Source organism: Grampus griseus (genome assembly GCF_964374135.1).
Source record: "Grampus griseus genome assembly, chromosome: 1".
Lineage (NCBI taxonomy): Eukaryota > Metazoa > Chordata > Mammalia > Artiodactyla > Delphinidae > Grampus > Grampus griseus.
In genome coordinates this window covers 24,343,210-24,362,113 of record NC_139017.1, presented here as the reverse complement: position 1 = coordinate 24,362,113, position 18,904 = coordinate 24,343,210, and the positions used below count along the sequence as shown (strand labels likewise).

The 18,904-nt window shown below is 34.8% G+C and overlaps 1 protein-coding gene across 5 annotated transcripts in view; it reads right to left on the bottom strand.

Moving 5' to 3' along the window:
* Window positions 1–18,904, bottom strand: part of AHCTF1 (AT-hook containing transcription factor 1) — an 84,011-nt gene that overhangs the window by 21,991 nt on the left and 43,116 nt on the right. For 4 of the 5 annotated variants that reach the window (XM_082655775.1, XM_082655773.1, XM_082655774.1 and 1 more), the window contains 12 exons: window positions 18,173–18,277; window positions 17,217–17,310; window positions 15,646–15,769; window positions 15,454–15,510; window positions 14,487–14,633; window positions 13,733–13,920; window positions 5,344–5,488; window positions 5,132–5,263; window positions 4,292–4,442; window positions 3,689–3,839; window positions 3,251–3,358; window positions 893–1,085 (listed from right to left, as the gene is read on the bottom strand). In XM_082655775.1, the coding sequence (XP_082511901.1) occupies window positions 893–1,085; window positions 3,251–3,358; window positions 3,689–3,839; window positions 4,292–4,442; window positions 5,132–5,263; window positions 5,344–5,488; window positions 13,733–13,920; window positions 14,487–14,633; window positions 15,454–15,510; window positions 15,646–15,769; window positions 17,217–17,310; window positions 18,173–18,277 (1,595 nt within the window). The remainder of the gene's footprint in view (window positions 1–892; window positions 1,086–3,250; window positions 3,359–3,688; window positions 3,840–4,291; window positions 4,443–5,131; window positions 5,264–5,343; window positions 5,489–13,732; window positions 13,921–14,486; window positions 14,634–15,453; window positions 15,511–15,645; window positions 15,770–17,216; window positions 17,311–18,172; window positions 18,278–18,904) is intronic. The other variant, XM_082655777.1, reaches the window with a different exon arrangement.

The window sequence follows — 18,904 nt, the reverse complement described above, 5'->3', positions numbered from 1 at the left end:
AATAAAATGTGAATGTTTTTCTATAGAAGAAAAAAAGTAATACTATACTGGATATTAAATGTCAGGAACTGAATAATCTTAGCAAGCTTCTTTTCAACTTCTTTTAATAACTATTTTAGGTCTAGCATTTATTACAGTATCTTTTATCCAACCTGAAAAATAAGAATTCCCTGGCTTCACTTTAAATGCTGGATATCCAGAAACAATTAAGAAAAAACAACAACAAAAAAAGAAAGCTTCTGGGACTGAATCCAGAGCACTGGACAACCAGCTTGTGGATAACATATGTGAAAACATTTTGACAACGGGAGGGTAAAAGTCCACTGCTACCAGTCATCTCAAGTTTAGTTTTGTGGTTTCTCAGCTAATAATTTATCAGAGAGGGTGAAGGAAAAAGCAATTCCCTACTGATAGTAGGAAAGAGTAACAGTTTATAATTTTACTGAAGAAGCCAGAATTTTAAAATAAATTTTTCTAAAAATATTAAGAACTAAAAAGCATTTGATAAAGGAAAGAAATAATGGCAAAATGCTATCAGAAACTGAATTAAAAAAAAAAGCAAATCCAAGAATATGAAAGCATTTTTCAAAGGAAAAAGGCCTATTTATAATAACCACAGAGGCTTGCATTACTTTCAGAGCAATATAACTGTTAACCTTGAGCATAGTGCCCGTTAACCACAAAGGGTAAATTTAATGAAGTCTGTTTCTGAAAATATAAAAATACAGTAAGCATTGTGGAAACATATCCACAGAAAAGAAAAAAGGAAAATAAAGGCTTAAAGCCCCTTATTACCCAAAGATATCAATTATAAACAGCTTATTTCTCTCTGCTACTTGAAAAGTAAGAACTTCCTAGCTTCACTAGGAATGCTAGACATGTTAATACTTACCTTAACTATAAGAGGAGTTTCAAGTAAATGTAATTCTGAAGCCCTGGAAGAATTGTGACGTGATCCTTTTGATTGTGAATTTACTGGCAATGAGGTGGACGCCAGGGACAAAGGAGATCTTGTGGGGCTTTGCTGAATAAATCCCAAACACTGAGAAGGCTGGGGGACAGGATGAACAACCAAATCCAGCAGTCTGTAATCACAGCATACATATAAATAGAAAAATCCTGGTAACATACTTGAGTTATACTGAAGGAACAAAAGAATTAGTACCCCATTTAATTATGCAGACTTCTATATTCACTAGTAAATATAACCATATGAAAATATAAATTCAGACAAGTATATTACTGTAATGCCACCCTTAGTTCCAGAAATCAAAATTAATTCAGTAGCAAAAAAGAGAATTATGAATTCTAGATAACAATTTGGTCATCCCCCTGCAACCCTGAAAAGGAGTTCTAGTCCTCCTCCCTCCCTTTTACCAATATTTACTGAGCCCCTACTATGTGCCAGGCATTATTTTCAAATGAAGATGAACTGTTAATGATTTAAATACTCAAGAAAACAAGGCAATGTTTCCCTAGCAATCCATTTGCTATGTTTCCCTAGCAATCCATTTGCTACAATTCACTTTCACAACATAAAAATTCCTTTCACCCACATGTGAGGTACCTAATGAATACTGGTTTATTTACCTTTATGGTTCTGATCACAATAAAGACTAGACTTACCAACCAAAAAAAAAAGTTAATTTTCTCAAATTAATGAGGTTAGTGGCAAAAGAGAATCCCAGGATTCTACTAAATGGCTTTCTATAGTGTCCTGGACATTTTTATCATATCAAATGATAGGACAGAGAGCCTTAACACTTTTATTATCGTTCCTTTCTTGAACCTCAGATCTATTAAAATACAAAGGAACTGAGAAAAAGTGACTTGTGGGAAAAATATCAAAACTACTGGTAGGAAAACAGAATGCCAGTGATAATGACATCCATTTGAAGCAATCTTCTTACCATCTCCTGAGGGTAATTAAAGGAAAAGAACCTCAATCTAATAAAATCCAAGAAAGGGAAAATCCTTTCACGATTTGAAAATATATCCATTATGCACACTACAAACAGCTTTGGCCCCAATTGCTTTTAAGTTATTAACTTATTCTGAGTACTTTATTCTTAGTATCATAGGTTCAGCTAACTTTATTCCCATAAAATTATGTCATTCTGCCATTGATAAAATGTAAACAATCAAAAATTTCCAATAATTATGGTCATATTATTAAAGAATCATTACATTGAGACACTTGTTTGTTCTCTGCTATTGATGATTATGAACACTTCTCAACTCTTCAATGTTCTTAAATAAAATAAACACAATCACAATTTCATGTTGGATGCAAAATTTCAATTTAACTATTTACTTTTCTAATACCACAGGTTAAGAAATAAAATATTATTGCATCTGAAGCCACTTAAGACATTTTAGTAGGCTCTGTTACACAGGAACAAGCTTTAAGAAGCCAACCAAGATTAGTTGGGATTTATAAAAATAAGCTTTATTCATGGGTCAATCAACAATGAGATTAAAGAAAGCAAGTTAATAGTTTATTTTGCTCATGATTTTAATAAAACAAAGTTTGCCTCTTTTCTCTAGGCAGTCTGAAATCATTAAGCAAAAATTCTAAGCAGACAATCAACTGATGCAAAATTTCTTAAAATTACTATAATACTGCCCAAATTATTCATTTACAGCAAGCATTAAAAACTCATTCAAGAATTTAAAACAATATTTATAAAAATTTTAAAGACAATTTAAAAATTACAGTGTAATTATTAACTGTATCACCTCACACTGGTCAGAACGGCTATCATCAAAAAGTCTACAAATAATAAATGCTGGAGAGGGTGTGGAGAAATACGAACCCTCCTACGCTGTTGCTGGGAATGTAAATTGGTGCAGTCACTATGGAGAACAGTATGGAGGTTCCTTAAAAAACTAAAAATAGAGTTACCATATAATCCAGCAATCCCATTCCTAGGCATATATCCAGAAATGAAGAAAATTCTAATTCGAAAAGGTACATGCGCCCCAATGTTCATAGCAGGACTATTTACAATAGCCAAGACATGGAAACAACCCAAGTGCCAATCAACAGACAACTGGTTTAAGAAAATGTGGTATATATATATAATGGAATTAGTCATAAAAAAAGAATGAAATGTTGTCATTTGCAGCAACATGAATGGACTTAGAGAATACCATACTAAGTAAAGTCAGATAGAGAAAGACAAATTTTATATCACAGTGTAATTCTTATCTAACCTTGTCTTTTAAAAGTGATTTAATAAATTCTTACCTAGAAATTTTTTGTGATGCTTTTGAAATTGGTGTTCCAACAAATGCCTCAGGCAGCTCTGGATCTGGGAGGGAATATACTATAGGAGATGGTTCCTCTATTTTAGGACTACGAAGAAAATAAAAATTTAACTTTTGATTACGTATCATGAGGAGGATTAAATTACAAATGCTGTAAGAAGGTGAGATCAGATGGGAGAAGGGGGCTTTCATTTTTTTCCTTAGTGCATTTCTGCCTATTTACAAATAACGAACATAATTTGGTTTTAAATTTCAAGACAAAGAACATTCTTCTTGCAAGAAAAGTAGACAACATAAAAAAGAGTTTTCCTTTTTATATATATTAATAAGCTCTAAGGCTGGATTGTTTATGAATGCAGCTGATATCCAGGAAAGATTAACAAGTAGCATGACTATAAAAGATGTAAGAAAAACATACCTATTGTAGACAGAGATGCTATTTTTAGGTTCATTACTTGCCCAGACCTCTCCAATTTTAGATAACACATTACTGATGAAAGTAGATCTTGTTAACACAGTTCCTGTTACAGCTTGCTTTGGAACTGCTGATAATGGTCTTGGCCTAGAAACTGTAAAATGAAAAAGGTAGGATTTAATTTCATCTCTAACACCAGAATTTTAATAGATTAATATGTAAGAGTGATTGGAGAAAACGAAACACAACATAAGGGCAGTTAAAGTTATATTTGGTTTAGCAACATCTATGCAGAAATTTAACAATTTGGGCTTTTAGGAGATGGTAAAATAATTATTCTACATGTTTTCTAGAAGTTAGACAGGAGTCTTCAAATGAAATAAAAAGAGTTCTGTCATTTTGTATTAAATAAACTGTAAAAAGTTCCAAGAAAGCTTTTGAGTTCTTGGGGTAGAGTAGCCAGTAAAAAAAAAAAAAAAAGTACCACTGTGAGGAATCAAAGCAACATTGAGCTAAACAGAAGATAACGATGGTTTCAGAAGATAATCAATCATTCAATATCTTTTCTAGCCCAATACTTTATGACATTTTTCAATGATATCCTACCTTCTCGAAGAACTGATGATGCTGACAGATGGTAAGGCTTAGCTCGCTCAGTGGCTAATTTTCGCTGGACTCTAGGAAGAATTTTCCCATATTGGTCTAATATAGAATTTCGAGCCACTGATCTCTCTCGCAAACGAGGATCACGATCATTCTGTTGAACATATCATAACTGGTAAAAATTTAATCTTCAAAAATGTTAGTGCTATGTTTATATATCTACCATTTAACGTTAATTATGAATACGCAAGAATATCTTCCTCCTTCCTACATATCCATTCTTCCAAACCAAGGACCTCATACACACACCTAATTGCTTCATCAGTCCTTACCCGTCACTAAATTCCAAGCCTCTCCTTCCCAGCCTTGATTATTCACAATAAAAGCAATCGTTATCATTTACTAAGCAACATGTTCACACACACCTCTGTGCATCCTCACACAGAGATACTGTCATTTTGCAATTGAGGAAACCAAGGTTCAGAGAGTGTGCTCATTTGTTCACACAGAGCAAATGAACAAATAGCCCAACCCCTACAGTCCATACTTGTTGCACTATTTATTTCCTACTACTATCCTCTACCAATTCCTCTTGTTTTCCGAGTGAAGCAGTAAGTCTGGCAAGACTGTGGGCAGATATCTAAACAGAAATTGCATATATGAAAGAATTAGATAAGTAACAATACCCTGTTTCTCAATTCTGCTACAGAAGCCAAGAAGAGGATTTCCTAAACTCAAGATTATACAATGCTCAGCGGCTACCGAACTACAAGCTCTCATATAATAAAGTCACCTGTTTTCCCTATTCTCTTGTCCCCCATAATAAAACAAGTTTAACTGTACCATAAGCTTTATCTTCAGAGTTTGGTTCAGCTTCAAGGCAGGAATATAATTGGCACGCTGCAAATGGTGAACTAAAAGGAATTCATGATTCTGAACACTGGCACTGGACTGTAAAAATCTCACCAAACACTCCTAGAAAGAACAAAATAGATTTGTAAGCCACTAACTTATCCTGAGTTTCTGGATATAAGTTTATACTGATAAGTCATTACCTGTTCAGTGTCTGTGAATGGCAGCTTCAGTAAATCCTCCATTAAGCCCATTTCCTGACAGACTTCATATGTGTGCTTGAGCAACTCCTCTATATCCAGCCTATTAGAATGCTGTCGCAGTAAACTCCAGGCTTCAACCATGCACCTGAAATCAATATTTATCAAAGTTTAGTTTTAGAAAAGCTATTTAAAATCTTCAAAACAAGTAATCCACCTGAAGAATCCCAAAGATACTTTGTACATGTAATTTAAAAGTACTTTAAAATTTTATAGAATACTAATCACTGCATAATGAAGTTGTCAACCAGAAGATAAGGCATCTCTAAAGACTTCATATTATAATAAAATGTTGAATATTTCATGTAATTTATTGAATACTGCACTGAAAGTAAAAAACAGAATTGTTCTATGGGTAGAGAATGGTTTTAAGCATATGAATTATTTACCCTCGTGATCACGTGGCTGACTGGGAGCTGCAGCTTGCTGTCACTGCTCAGCATCATTAGAGAGAATCACACCGCATATCATTAGCTCAGGAAAAGATCAAAATTCAAAATTTGAAGTATGGTTTCTACTTCATACAAGCATATTGCTTTGCACCATTTTAAAGTTGAAAAATTGCAAGTCAAACCATTTTAAGTCAGGGACCGTCTGTACCCAAGAGTTCAAGAAGACAAAAAACTAATGTGGTCTGCACAGTACTGAAAGATTAAAGCGAGGTTCTTAAGGAGGTGACACTCAGCATGAGAAGAGTGGAAAAGAAAATGAGCAAAGACCTACAGACAGAAACAGCATATTGTATTGATGGGAAAATAAAGGACTTAGCTTGGTAACAGACGATTTTGGCTGATCTACAGCAAGATCTGACTGGAGAACTTGGGTCAAATTAGACAGTTTTAGATAACATGTGGGGCTGCTGAAACATCCTTCTGTGGGCAATAAAGTGTTAAATGAAGCAGTGTTTCTCATGATATATTGTTAAGTAGAAATAAGCTTAAAACAGCATGAATGGGCTTCGCTGGTGGTGCAGTGGTTGAGAGTCCGCCTGCCGATGCAGGGGACACGGGTTTGTGCCCCGGTCCGGGAAGATCCCACATGCCGCGGAGCGGCTGGGCCCGTGAGCCATGGCCGCTGAGCCTGCACATCTGGAGCCTGTGCTCCGCAACGGGAGAGGCTGCTACAGTGAGAGGCCCGCGTACCGCAAAAAACAAACAAACAAACAAAAAACCAGCATGAATAACTATAATTTCTAAAAATTAATCAATAAACAAAGCCTATAAATGTTTATGTATTTATTTAGATAACAAAATGTCTTGAAAAATATACACTAAGATTAACAATGATTAATCTGACAGGTAGAATTTTTGGAAGGGCTGATAACTGTCAAGTCAGAAGTGGGGGTAGAATAAAAAATGGCAAGCAGATAGGAATAATTTTCTAAAAAAAAAATCATTCCTAATTTTAAGTGAATAATTTTGATTTTAATAGGCATCTTAATTAAAAAGCTTTAGCTATAGTTTTTATTGAAATAAAAACAAAAACTGAAAGAAGGACTTATAAATAAATAACTGACCCTCGTAAGAAACACAGAATGTGTGAACAAAGTTACAGCAATTAGTATTCATAATGAAAATGCATCTGAGGAAATTTTGGCAGCACTGTCCCAGACTCCCACTAGACACAAAGTTTCCTGGGGAAGCAAATCCCACCGCTGGCAGTTCAGGGCCCCGTTAACTTTATTGTTTGGGGATTAGAATATTTTAACGTATTCCACAGAACTTATAAAACTAACGACCCAAATAAGTAAAACATTTGTGGTGTATTCCCTAAAAATCTGCATCTGAAATTGCCTTCCACTTCTTCTTCTACCAGGACAGGCATGACAGTGTAGTTGTTATAACCTGAGTATCTAAGAGGACTAATTTTTTTCCTAAATCAAAAATCTGGGAATGTTAAAATGAGCACACCATTTTTGTAGAAAGAAAAATAGCTAATGAGGATGAATGAACACCTCACCATTAATTTTAATATAAAGAAATAGATGAAGTGGGTATAATAAAATCTTGGTATCTGTTGAATTCGATTTAGGATGGGTGTATGGAATAGTCATTGCACTATTCTACTTTTTGTGTATTCTGGAATCTTCTTACAAAATGCTTACACCAAAATAAATTTCAGATGTATCAAAAATTTAAATGATAAAACAAAAAACATAGAATGGTAACAGAAGCAGTGAGAGAATTAAATAATAATATTGAAGTGGAAAAGACACAAAAGTCATAAAAGTACTGGTCATTCTGACTTCATAAAATAGCTCTTTATGAAAAGATGCGTTCAATTATTATAGTGAGATCATATTAATATTACCATTTTTACCTACCAGATGGATAAAACTGACAGGTGACAATGGTAATATTAATATGATTAATTATTATTAGGGGGGTTAAACTGGCACGACATTCATGGAAGGCAACATGCCATTATCAAAATTACAGTTGCAAATATCCTTTTACCCAGTAATTCCACTTCCAGGATTTTACCTTACAAAATAAATTGGCACTTGTGTAAAATGGGTGGTTACTCACACACAGCAGTGTTTAAAACAGTAAAACCACCTAAATGTTCACTAAGGGAAGCCAGTTAAAAAAATACTGGTACATCCACTCTTTATGCACTATTATGAAATGAATTCCAAACTAGCTTTAAAAGTATATTGCAGAATGATGTACAGTATGCTGTTTGTATTTTTTTAAAAAGGGAGAGGGGGTGAAAATGACATATATACACATTTGCTTAGTAGGTCCAAAACGGTTTAGGAAGGATACACTAGAAATTAACATTGTTTGGGTACTGGGAGGAAGCTTAGGAGGCTGGGAATTCACTGTGTATCCTTTTGTACCTTTAGAAAGAAGCATGTATTTATCTTACTATTCAGAAACAGAAAGAGCCATATTCTTGCCCCTCTTCCCCCAGCTCATGGATATATATTTTAAGTTTTCCACTTTAAAGTACGATATCTACCCCCAGTTGAGCAGACATACTAGTAGGAGTAAGATTAATTTATTTATGACTTATCAAATATTAATCTAGTAACAGTGAGCATACCTGAAAGCAAAAGACAAATGATAATGTTTTTTCCCAGTTTCTCCCCTAGCAGGAGAAGACACAGTTACCTCCAACTACAAGAAACTGATGCTCCATTTTGGGCCAACAAGTGCATAAATTTTAAAATAAGTTAAGTTTCAAATTCCCGCTCTCTCCTGCTTCCTATGGCAGAAAGGCATGATGCCAGGAAAAGCAGTAAGAAAATCACTTCAACCGATGAAAGGCTAAACTAGCATGTTGATAGTAAAAGTTATTTCAATAAGAAATGTATGGGGGTTCTTGGCGATACAGCAAGAAGAGAGCCTGAAAGAAGAGAGCCTGAAAAACACTCCTGTGACAAGCTCCAAAAATGCTAGATTGAATATAAATAATCTTTTGAAACGCGTCATGGAGATCACAATGAAAAAACAAATTCCAGAGAGGTAAACAAGCAACTACTGGTTTCCAGTGATTAGTGTAAAAGTTAAAATATTTGGAAAAGATATATCATAAATAACAGAATATTGGTATAGCTACATTAACAATTACTCATGATGAAGGTTACTCTATAATAATAAAAGGTTAAAGTCGTTTAAAAAACCTCTTATGTATCTAATATTCGACATACAAAAAGTTAGCAGTATTATGAGGAATGAACACATCCTTCATTAGAGTAGGCAACTTGCTATCTATCTATCTATCTATCCATCGCTGCATCGCACGGCGTGCAGGATCTTAGTTCCCCAACCAGGGATCAAACCCACGCCCCGCTGAAGTGGAAGTGCAGAGTCTTAACCAGTGAACCATCAGGGAACTCCCGCAAACCTTTCTTAATAATTAAGCAGACCACACACACACACACACACACACACACACACACACACTCATCATTAAGGACATACAAGGATTAAAACCACACAATGAACAAACTTGATCTTTTAGACAAATATACTTGACATCTCACCTAATAAATGAGCAACACATTGACTACTTGTGAATACAAGTCTTAATAAATTTTAGAGGATGGGTACCACATTGATCACATTATGTAGTCACGATGCAATTAAGATAGAAAAGAACAAGATAATTTTTAAACCCACATTTGTAAAGTGAAACTTCTAAATACCTGATAGGAAGAGAAAAAAATCATAATGAAAATTTAAAAATACTTAGAACAGAAAGATAATTAAAATTGTGGGATGATGCCACAGCAATAGACAGAACATTCAGATTTATGTTTTTATATTAGTAAAGATAAAGGGTTGAGAATGAAAAATCATCCAACTTGAGTTAAAAAGCACAACTTGAGTTAAAAAGCACTTCCCTGGGCTTCCCTGTTGGCACAGTGGTTGGAGTCCGCCTGCCAATGCAGGGGACACAGGTTCGTGCCCCAGTCCGGAAAGATCCCACGTGCCACGGAGCGGCTGGGCCCGTGAGCCATGGCCGCTGAGCCTGCGCATCCGGAGCCTGTGCTCCACAACGGGAGAGGCCACAACAGTGAGAGGCCCGTGTACCGCAAAAAAAAAAAAAAAAAAAAAAAGCACTTCCCTGGTGGTGCAGTGGTTAGGAATCCGCCTGCCAATGCGGGGGACACGGGTTCGAGCCCTGGTCCAGGAAGATCCCACATGCCGCGGAGCAACTAAGCCCGTGCGCCACAACTACTGAGCCTGTGCTCTAGAGCCTGTGAGCCACAACTACTGAAGCCTAAACTCCTAGAGCCCATGCTCCATAACAAGAGAAGCCACCACAATGAGAAGCCCGTACACCGCAACGAAGAGTAGCCCTCGCTCGCTGGAACTAGAGAAAAGCTCGTACGCAGCAACAAAGACCCAACACAGCCAAAAATAAAAATAAATTTTAAAAAACTTAAAAAAAAAGCACAGCAGAATAAAACCCACAGGAAGTGGGAAGAAAAGAATAAAGACAATGATTGCGCCTATACAAAAAGGTTTTCCAGCTCTATTGTACTTTTATGTTACTAAGACTGAATACTCAGTGTTAACAGCTGAAAATCTAAAGCTGTTACTTTGAGGCTATCGTGTACTGTGCATCATGATTACTTTGCAGGTAAACCTATTTGCCAAGCCATAATTGTGATGGTATGTCTATAAATAAAGCTCATACAACTGGAAAGCTACCATCATAATGGTTTTAAAGAAAGATGATCTTAATAAAGAAGTGGTAGGGTTTCCCTGGTGGCACAGCGGTTGAGAGTCCGCCTGCCGATGCAGGGGACGCGGGTTCGTGCCCCGGTCTGGGAGGATCCCATGTGCTGCGGAGCGGCTGGGCCCATGGGCCATGGCCGCTGAGCCTGCGCGTCCGGAGCCTGTGCTCCGCAACGGGAGAGGCAACAACAGTGAGAGGCCCGCGTACCGCAAAAAAAAAAAAAAAAAAAAAGAAGTGGTAGAGGCTAGAGTCAGGAGTCAGGCTGGAAAGTTAAATAAATGATGGCAGTGACGGTTAACTTTAAAAAAATTCAATCTACCACCATTTACTAATGACTTACTACCTGCAACTATAATAGTGCTTGCAAAATTTAACCCTCGAAATGTTGCAAGCTGGTCATTATTAACCCATGAGGAAACCTGGGCTCGGAAAGGATAACAACTGCTTTTGATCATATTTTAGAATGTAGCAGAATTCAGGTATAAATTCAGATCTATTTGCGTCCAAAGATTGTGCTCTTAACATCTTTGCTACCATCAGCAGCTATTACAGTATTGTTATTTTTTTAAAGATATAGATTAATAAATAATATCATCATTAATATAAATTCAAACAATAGCTGGAAAACCAAACAACACCTCACTTATCTAGCATGTGGTGAGTTTGGGGAGAGGGTTAGTATTCTGATAGTTGAAGTATCAAAATTTTTTCAGCTATTTTAACTATTGCTATGCAATCATGGCATATGGATGTTAGCAAGACCGCTGTGTAGCCTGACTTACTTTTAGTTCAAACTTCCCAAGCTTAGCTTTTTTCCATGTTTCAAGCACACTGTGGTTAATCATTCTGTTGGACTAGAGATGTAGGCATTTGGGGAAATTAGGTGATTATGTGCTAAACATGGGACATACCTCAGAACTTTGCTTTCTTGAATTAAGTCCCTAAAAATCAGCTTGTTTTCTTGTCATTTACTTCTTTCTAATAAAAGTGGAGGGCAGAATATGTATGTAGCTGCATGACCTCCTGAGCAATGAAACATGGCTGCCTTTCTGCACAAGTATCAGTTCAAAAACTAAAGCAGCCTCTTCCTACATTGTTTTCTTACTTTCAATAAAAACAACAAAAAAGGATGAAATCTTGCCATTTGGACAACACAGATGGATCTTGAGGGTATTATGCTAAGTCAGACAGAGAAAGACAAATACCATATAACCTCACTTCAATGTGGAATCTATCAAAAACTCATGAAAAAAGAGATCAGATTTGTGGTTACCAGAGGAGGGGGGTGGGGAGTGGGTGAAATGGATGAAGTGTCAAAAGGTACAAACTTCCAGTTATAAAATAAATAAGTCACGGTAAATAATACTGTATTGCATATTTAAAAGTTGCATATTTAAAAGTAAATCTTTAAAGTTCTCATCACAAGAGAAAAAATTCTATAACTATGTATGGTGACAGATATTAACTAGACCTATTGTGGTGATCATTTTATAATACATACAAATTCAAACCATTATGTTGTACACTTCAAACTAATATAATATTGTATGTCAACTATACCTCAACTTAAAAACAAAAACAAACAAAAAAAACCCCCACTGTTACTTATCTTAACAGTTGTCTTCTGCCTCTCTAACATTCGAGTCGTTCTCCAGTTATAGAACCAGTAATTATCTTAAACATTTACTGAATCTGAAAACATGCTATCTCACAAATGGCATTTTGAGTGGTCCTTTGTTTTCACTCCTGCACTTACTGTAAAGGACACTTAATAATGCTAGTGTTCTGGGGACTAGATAACTGAGGCTTTATTGTACTTGAGAAATAAGGTTTTGAAATTACACTATATAAAGTTTGTATTATTATAAACATTATTACATAATGTTTGCTATGGCTAAGGGAGAGGAAATGAGAATCTAGCAAAACAGAGAAACATACTCTGGATGAATCAAAGGACAACGGAATGAAAAAGAGAAAAAACCACCAACCTTTCAAAGTTTTTTTCCCTCAATGTTCCAACATCTGCTTTTCTGATGTAAAAGCATTAGTGTGCAAGTACCACCTCTTTAAAGTCACTTAAAAGTGAGAAGCTTACATGCAACTGAAAAAAATGTGCATGCTACTTGCCTACCAAGTACTAGAACTCTTAACCCATTTATTAAACATTTATCTCCTTTAGCTTCTTTAAATTTTTGTTCTTATATTCATTCTTAATTTATTCGGCTTAGTCAAATACTTTTGCTAACCAAAATTATTTCAACAAGTACTTCTTAGTTCATTACTTCTGAGGACACTGTAAGTTTCAATATGTCTAACGAGTCTATTATTAAACTGCAAATCTGTCTGAAACGGAAAGATTCAACCCTCTCTCCTCAGAAATACATCCTGTTTAACCAAAGAGAACAAAGAAAACAACTTTCAGAGTGCTGACACTGAAGTGCTGTATGGTTCATAAATGACAATTTGGGATGAGTAAAGTGACCAATTTTTAAAAATATAAAAAATGACCCAACCAAGTAAGATTGAAAAAAAAAATACAAGTTGAAAAAAATAGTTACAATCTAAGAAATTTCAGTCCCAAACGAGTTTCCCAATTAACTAGGTATTAAGAAAACCCCAAAACCAGATCACTATATTTCCAATCATGCCATTTAACTTGTCATTTATTATACACATGACAAATATAATTATTATAGCAACAGTGTATTGCTATAATGCAACAAGAAAAATCAAAGAATTGCAACACCCAAGCAACCAAGACTAACAAAAATATCAGAGTACCATCACTGGAATATACCCTCAAAGAGCATAATTTATCAACTCAACATATTTCTGGCTGTTTTTCAGCATAATCAAACTTCAACTGTCCACGCAGGAGACTGTCAATATTGCCAGGTAGAAACAAATACAATTTTTAAACCTCAGTTTGATTTCCCCTTTTACTCAAGGTACTTCTTTTCTTCATCTTATTTTAGATAAAAGGTGCTTTACATTTTTCTTAATGATGAAAAGATGAATAACATAAGAATACTGTGTAATGCAACCAAATCGAAATATACATTGCTACTGTCTATTTCATCAATTCCACTTTATTAACACATGAACAAGAGTTTGACTGTACTTTCAAAATGGTACTTACCTATTAAAGAGCAAAACAGTGAGGTGAAGGATAACATCACTACCACTGGACACTGTTGGCTTCATTGCTTGAATATATCTGAGGGCTTGTCTGTGCTCACCCTGACCCATGAAGGCTTCAATAATCTTTGAATGTTGCCATGACACAGGTTTTACAGTAGCTGGGTGAAACAGAAGATCCAAACCACTCTGCAAAAATGACATAAAAATTGGTAAATACAAATATAATGCTTTGCTTTTAGAAAAAAAAAAAAGGCAACATACTAAACCTACATAAACCAAGATAAAACCAATTTAAATATATCTGAAAATATCTACTTTAATCTATGATATTGATATATTTTATTTTAGATAAAACCCTTATCAAAAGCCTCATACTTTTGAGACCTTTTTAAGCTAGTATATAGAATCTTTCCATCACCAGTTTCATACATCAATGCCAAATTCTGCCTTCTCTAGTTCACCCAATACACCAACCATATCTCTAACATACCAATCACTATATTTGCACTATTAGTAATTATTTATTTGTTTCCTTCCTTCCTTAGACAGTAAGGAACCTGGGGTTCTAAACTATTTTATCTTTGTACTGCCTAAGACGGTGCTTGGTGAAGGTACTGATTAAACTGAATCCTTAAATTACCTCTGGAAGTAGGTGTCATATCTTTAATATCAAATTTAAATCCAGTTATGTATTTTTTCTAAAATTCTAATAATTTACAAAAGCTTACATTATAAGTGAACTACAGACTTACCTCATAGTCATTATGATCTATCAGCCAAAACCCTTGAATAAGTTTAACCTGGCCCCAAGAAATGGCAAAGGCAGTGGGAAATGATTCAATGGAAGTATCCGTTTTGTTTGGAAAGGAATACATAATATCAAGTAGCAAATAAATAGTCTTTAAAAAAGAGGATTAAGGACAATAAACAAAAAGAAAAACTCCTACGTATATATTTGCAATAGGTAGCAACAGAAGATATCAGAAAAAAGGCTTAAGACACTTCTTTAGGTGTTCAGAAAGCCATTATGGATGTCCAGCTACAGAAGTATAGTTTTATTAAACATGGGTACAGCCAATCGCACAACCGACTTCATTCATTCTCAATAGCAAGTACCACCACAAAGGAGATGATCTAAAGCATACTTTCTTCATGAAGTTAGTAGCTTGGCAAATTTAAGAAAGCTATACACGAAATTCCAGTTATCCAGCAAAACCTGGCAGCCTTTAAGCAAACACATCACTTATGTTATAAATTATTAATAAAACTACACATTTTGACTAAGAAACTGACATTAAGTACAAAAATCTTATTTAAGAGACCACAAGGCTCAAACACAATGCCTAAGTAATTTAAGCTAACTTATAATGCATTCATATTCAGCACATGAATTAACCTCAGAGAATGACCACTTGCTAGCAATGTTTTAGAGCAGATGTCCTTAACTTTCTTTGGGAGTGTCTTGGACACATTTGAGAGTCTGATAAAAGCCATGAACCCTATCCCTAGGAAAATAAACTTAAAACAAAATTTTGCATAGATTCAAGGTTAACCATAGACCATCTGAACCCAACCAACAGGTCCTGGATTAAGAATCTTTCCTTTAAGACAAATCCAAATGCGAAATTGAGATTGGATGAGATGCATAAGGTTCCCACTAGTCTGACACTGAATGATTTTGGTAATACATGAATTATTTGATAAAATTTTAAAGGATACAACAGAATGCTTGCTTGCTTCGGCAACGTTGTCTAGTAGGTATATGTCAAGTAATGCCTATTAAAAAAAAATTTAGTGCATTGTATATATTCGTCCATCTATGCTCCTTGCTTTCCCAAGCCCGTGCCAGGTATGAAAAATCCCGCCCAACTTTGGAGACTAAAAAATGTTATCATGTTATTGCAAACCTACATGTAGACTAGTAGGAGGATATTTTCCTGTGCCTCCTTCATCCCGTTTCCACAACTTCTCTACTCGATCTCCTAACTGAGAAACCATTCCATCAATCATCAAGCAATCAGGGTTCCACTTCCCTCTGCAATAAGGACAACATTAAGGATATTTAGCATTAGTGTTAAATTATTATTATCAAAACAAAAAGCACCAAACTCTTAAAAGTAATGATCTCAACTATCAAAGGCAGAAGAGATTCAAGGACAGGATCCCATCATGAGAAATCCAGACATCAAGGAAAGTTAGTCAGATAAACCCTGAAGAAGCTTCAAGTTTGGTCATCAGCAAGTCAGTCAGTGAAGGTCAGATTCCAGGGAAGAATGTGGTCTAGCCAGCAAAATGCCTGAGGCTTACTTTTTACCATCTTGAGACTACCAAAGAGCATGGCAGCTCAGTATAAAGAAAATAATACTGTAGTTCAATGTCAATATTTTCAGTTTCATCACTTGGACTAGTCTTCTAACCTCATTAATTCCCTGATAATATATATTGCTGAGCACCTACAAAGGGGTAAGCAGATATGGACCTTGTCTGTTTCCTCATCTAAGATTAATAACAGCAGGAGCAGTTACTAATTATTGAATGAAATTTTCTTAGGAGTAAGGCACTGTAAGAGGTACCTTGCATATAATATTTTATTTCATCTTTATATTAACTTTATAATTTATGTGACAAATACGATTAGAAAGCTTAGCCAACCTGCTCAAGGACATACACTTTGGAAATAACAGATCTAGAAATTTTCAATATGCCTAATAAATCTCCCAAGCCAATGCTCACTATCATAGATCAGTTACTCTGAAGTACTGGATCTCCCAACTTGCCATGCGCAGCCTTATACAGATTTCCAAGTGAGTCTGACACAACAAACCCAGAACCAAGGTTTGTGAATCACTGCTCTAAAGGTTCTAAGCTGCTCTACAATTCTGTCATTCCAACCTGTAGAAGAAGGCTATTTATAATCCCAAGGTAGACCCAAGGCTCTAAACACTCCTCTTTTTTCTTCTATTACTTCTATATATTTATTTCAAAGGAACCAACTACATATGTATTTAAAGGGAAGGGGGGAGTATGTATTTAAAGAAAAGAGAAATAAAGGAAATAAAGAAAAAAGTGGTTGAAGTGCTGAAATGCAAATGGTAATGGAAAAACAATGTAAAATAACTAACATGATATATATTTTATGCTTTAATAAACAGTTGCTTCTAGTCTTTTTCTGTGTAAGAATTCTCAGGAAAAATACATGCTTAAATTATAGAATCTCCTCCAATAAATCAATCATGTGGTAAATAGTTTTATTTAGGAAATAATAAATAGCTATTCTCAAGTTCTAAAATAAAGGTGTAACCATTAGGTCAAGGCAAACATTACAACTAAAATAGTAATGCTGGTGACAAATTCATATACTTTACTGAGAATTCCACCCATTTAATCGTTTTATAACATGATGAATTCTGTTCTGAGAAAGCTTTAACTTCTTACACAAGTAACTTCTAAAATAGTTTTTGAAGGTTCTGGATGTACTATACCTCGATGAACGCTCACACTTCTGTCGACGACTGGTGTAGTAGTTCTGAATTACAGGGTAGTTGTAGCATAACCTTGACAACTGCACAGCATCATCTAGATGTTTTTTAAGAGTTAGAAGAAAAGCTAGTAATATTTCCAAAATATCCCCCAAATACTTAAAGTTACATACAATGATATTTTACTATAATTTTGTAATGTTGTTCAATTTGCAGGCTTCTTAAAGTAATAAAAGAACACTGCACACCTTTATTAATAGATGCACAAATGAGAAAACTGAGTCTCCCATAAAAGTCTTGTAACAAAAGGAAGCTGGCTTAAAACCATGGAAAAGCTATTCTAGAAAATGATTTTACTCCCTTAGGCACAAATGATAATTTAAAAGCGAGCAAGTTCAAGTAAAACTCTAAGAGAATTATGAAAGAATAAGATCAACAGTAAGTATGCACAATGGCAGAAGCACTTCTAAGTCTGTGTATCCTGGAAATGCGAGAAGTTGGATACTTTTGTTCTAAACAAATATAGTAAGTCAAATTCTCTAATTCTTGGTATTAGACGAGTTATTAGATAAAGAAAGTATTTAACTGATGGCTAATAATACTGGTTAATAACCATATTAAAAGAACACTTAAGAGAAAAAGATGGACAAATTAGATTATAAAATTCATAGTTCTATGGATCTAAATTATAGCCAGTGATATCATTGAACCCATCTTCAGAAGTCATGTTTCAGCAAATATTCTTTCCTTTTAACCCAATAAACATGTATGGAACACATGTGTATCAGGCATGGGATGAAGCACTGAAGGTACAAAGTAGGGAAGAATGTAAGAAAAGAAGAATACAAGAAAACATAAGTGAGGTGGTATAAGAAAGGAATCCTACAACAGAACAACAAAATTATAAAGATTTAAGAATGTTCCAGTGTTAATATTTATAGATTAGGTAAATATTTTACCTAAGCCCTCTGGTAAAAGCCCAGAATGAGAGAACCAAAGAACCACTTGTGCATATTGACAGATGAGCTGGGTAACCATATACTTATTGCTTAAATCCATAAGACCTGCAAAGAGTTAAAATCTGTTGTTAGCTTTCAATTTATCAACCACAAATGAAAAATCAAGGCACTCAATAGTTTTCAAAAAAAGTAATTAATCACTTGGTGATTTTAAGCAATATGTATGTATTTTTAAACAAACTTAGCTTGAACAAATAATCTCCAAAATGCTAAACTAACTCATTGACTAAAACAGACACTTTAGGTACGTATGCTTCTATATTAGCTATACTTCCATTTATCTAATTTCAGTAGTCAGATTTTTACATTAAAACAAACTAGTACAGTATCATCATACAGGTTGTTCAAACCAGGCCTTTAGATGAAACTGGCTATTTTGTTTAAATGGCAAAACAGAGGAGAAAAATTACAATGACCAACTCTATGAATAAAAACTTACATATAATTAAAAAATCTGAAATTCTACCATTAGTACACTATCTTAACAATCCTTAATCCCCAAATTTCCCAACCTTATTTAATCATCAGCTCATGGCACATCTAATAACATTCTGTAGCTTTTCATTAAAAAAAAAAAAAAAAAAAAATCCCAGCATTTGAGAAATGATGGCCTGTTTGCCCAGTAATCCATCTAATACATAGGAAATGTATTCTTTCTCGAAGTCAAGAAGT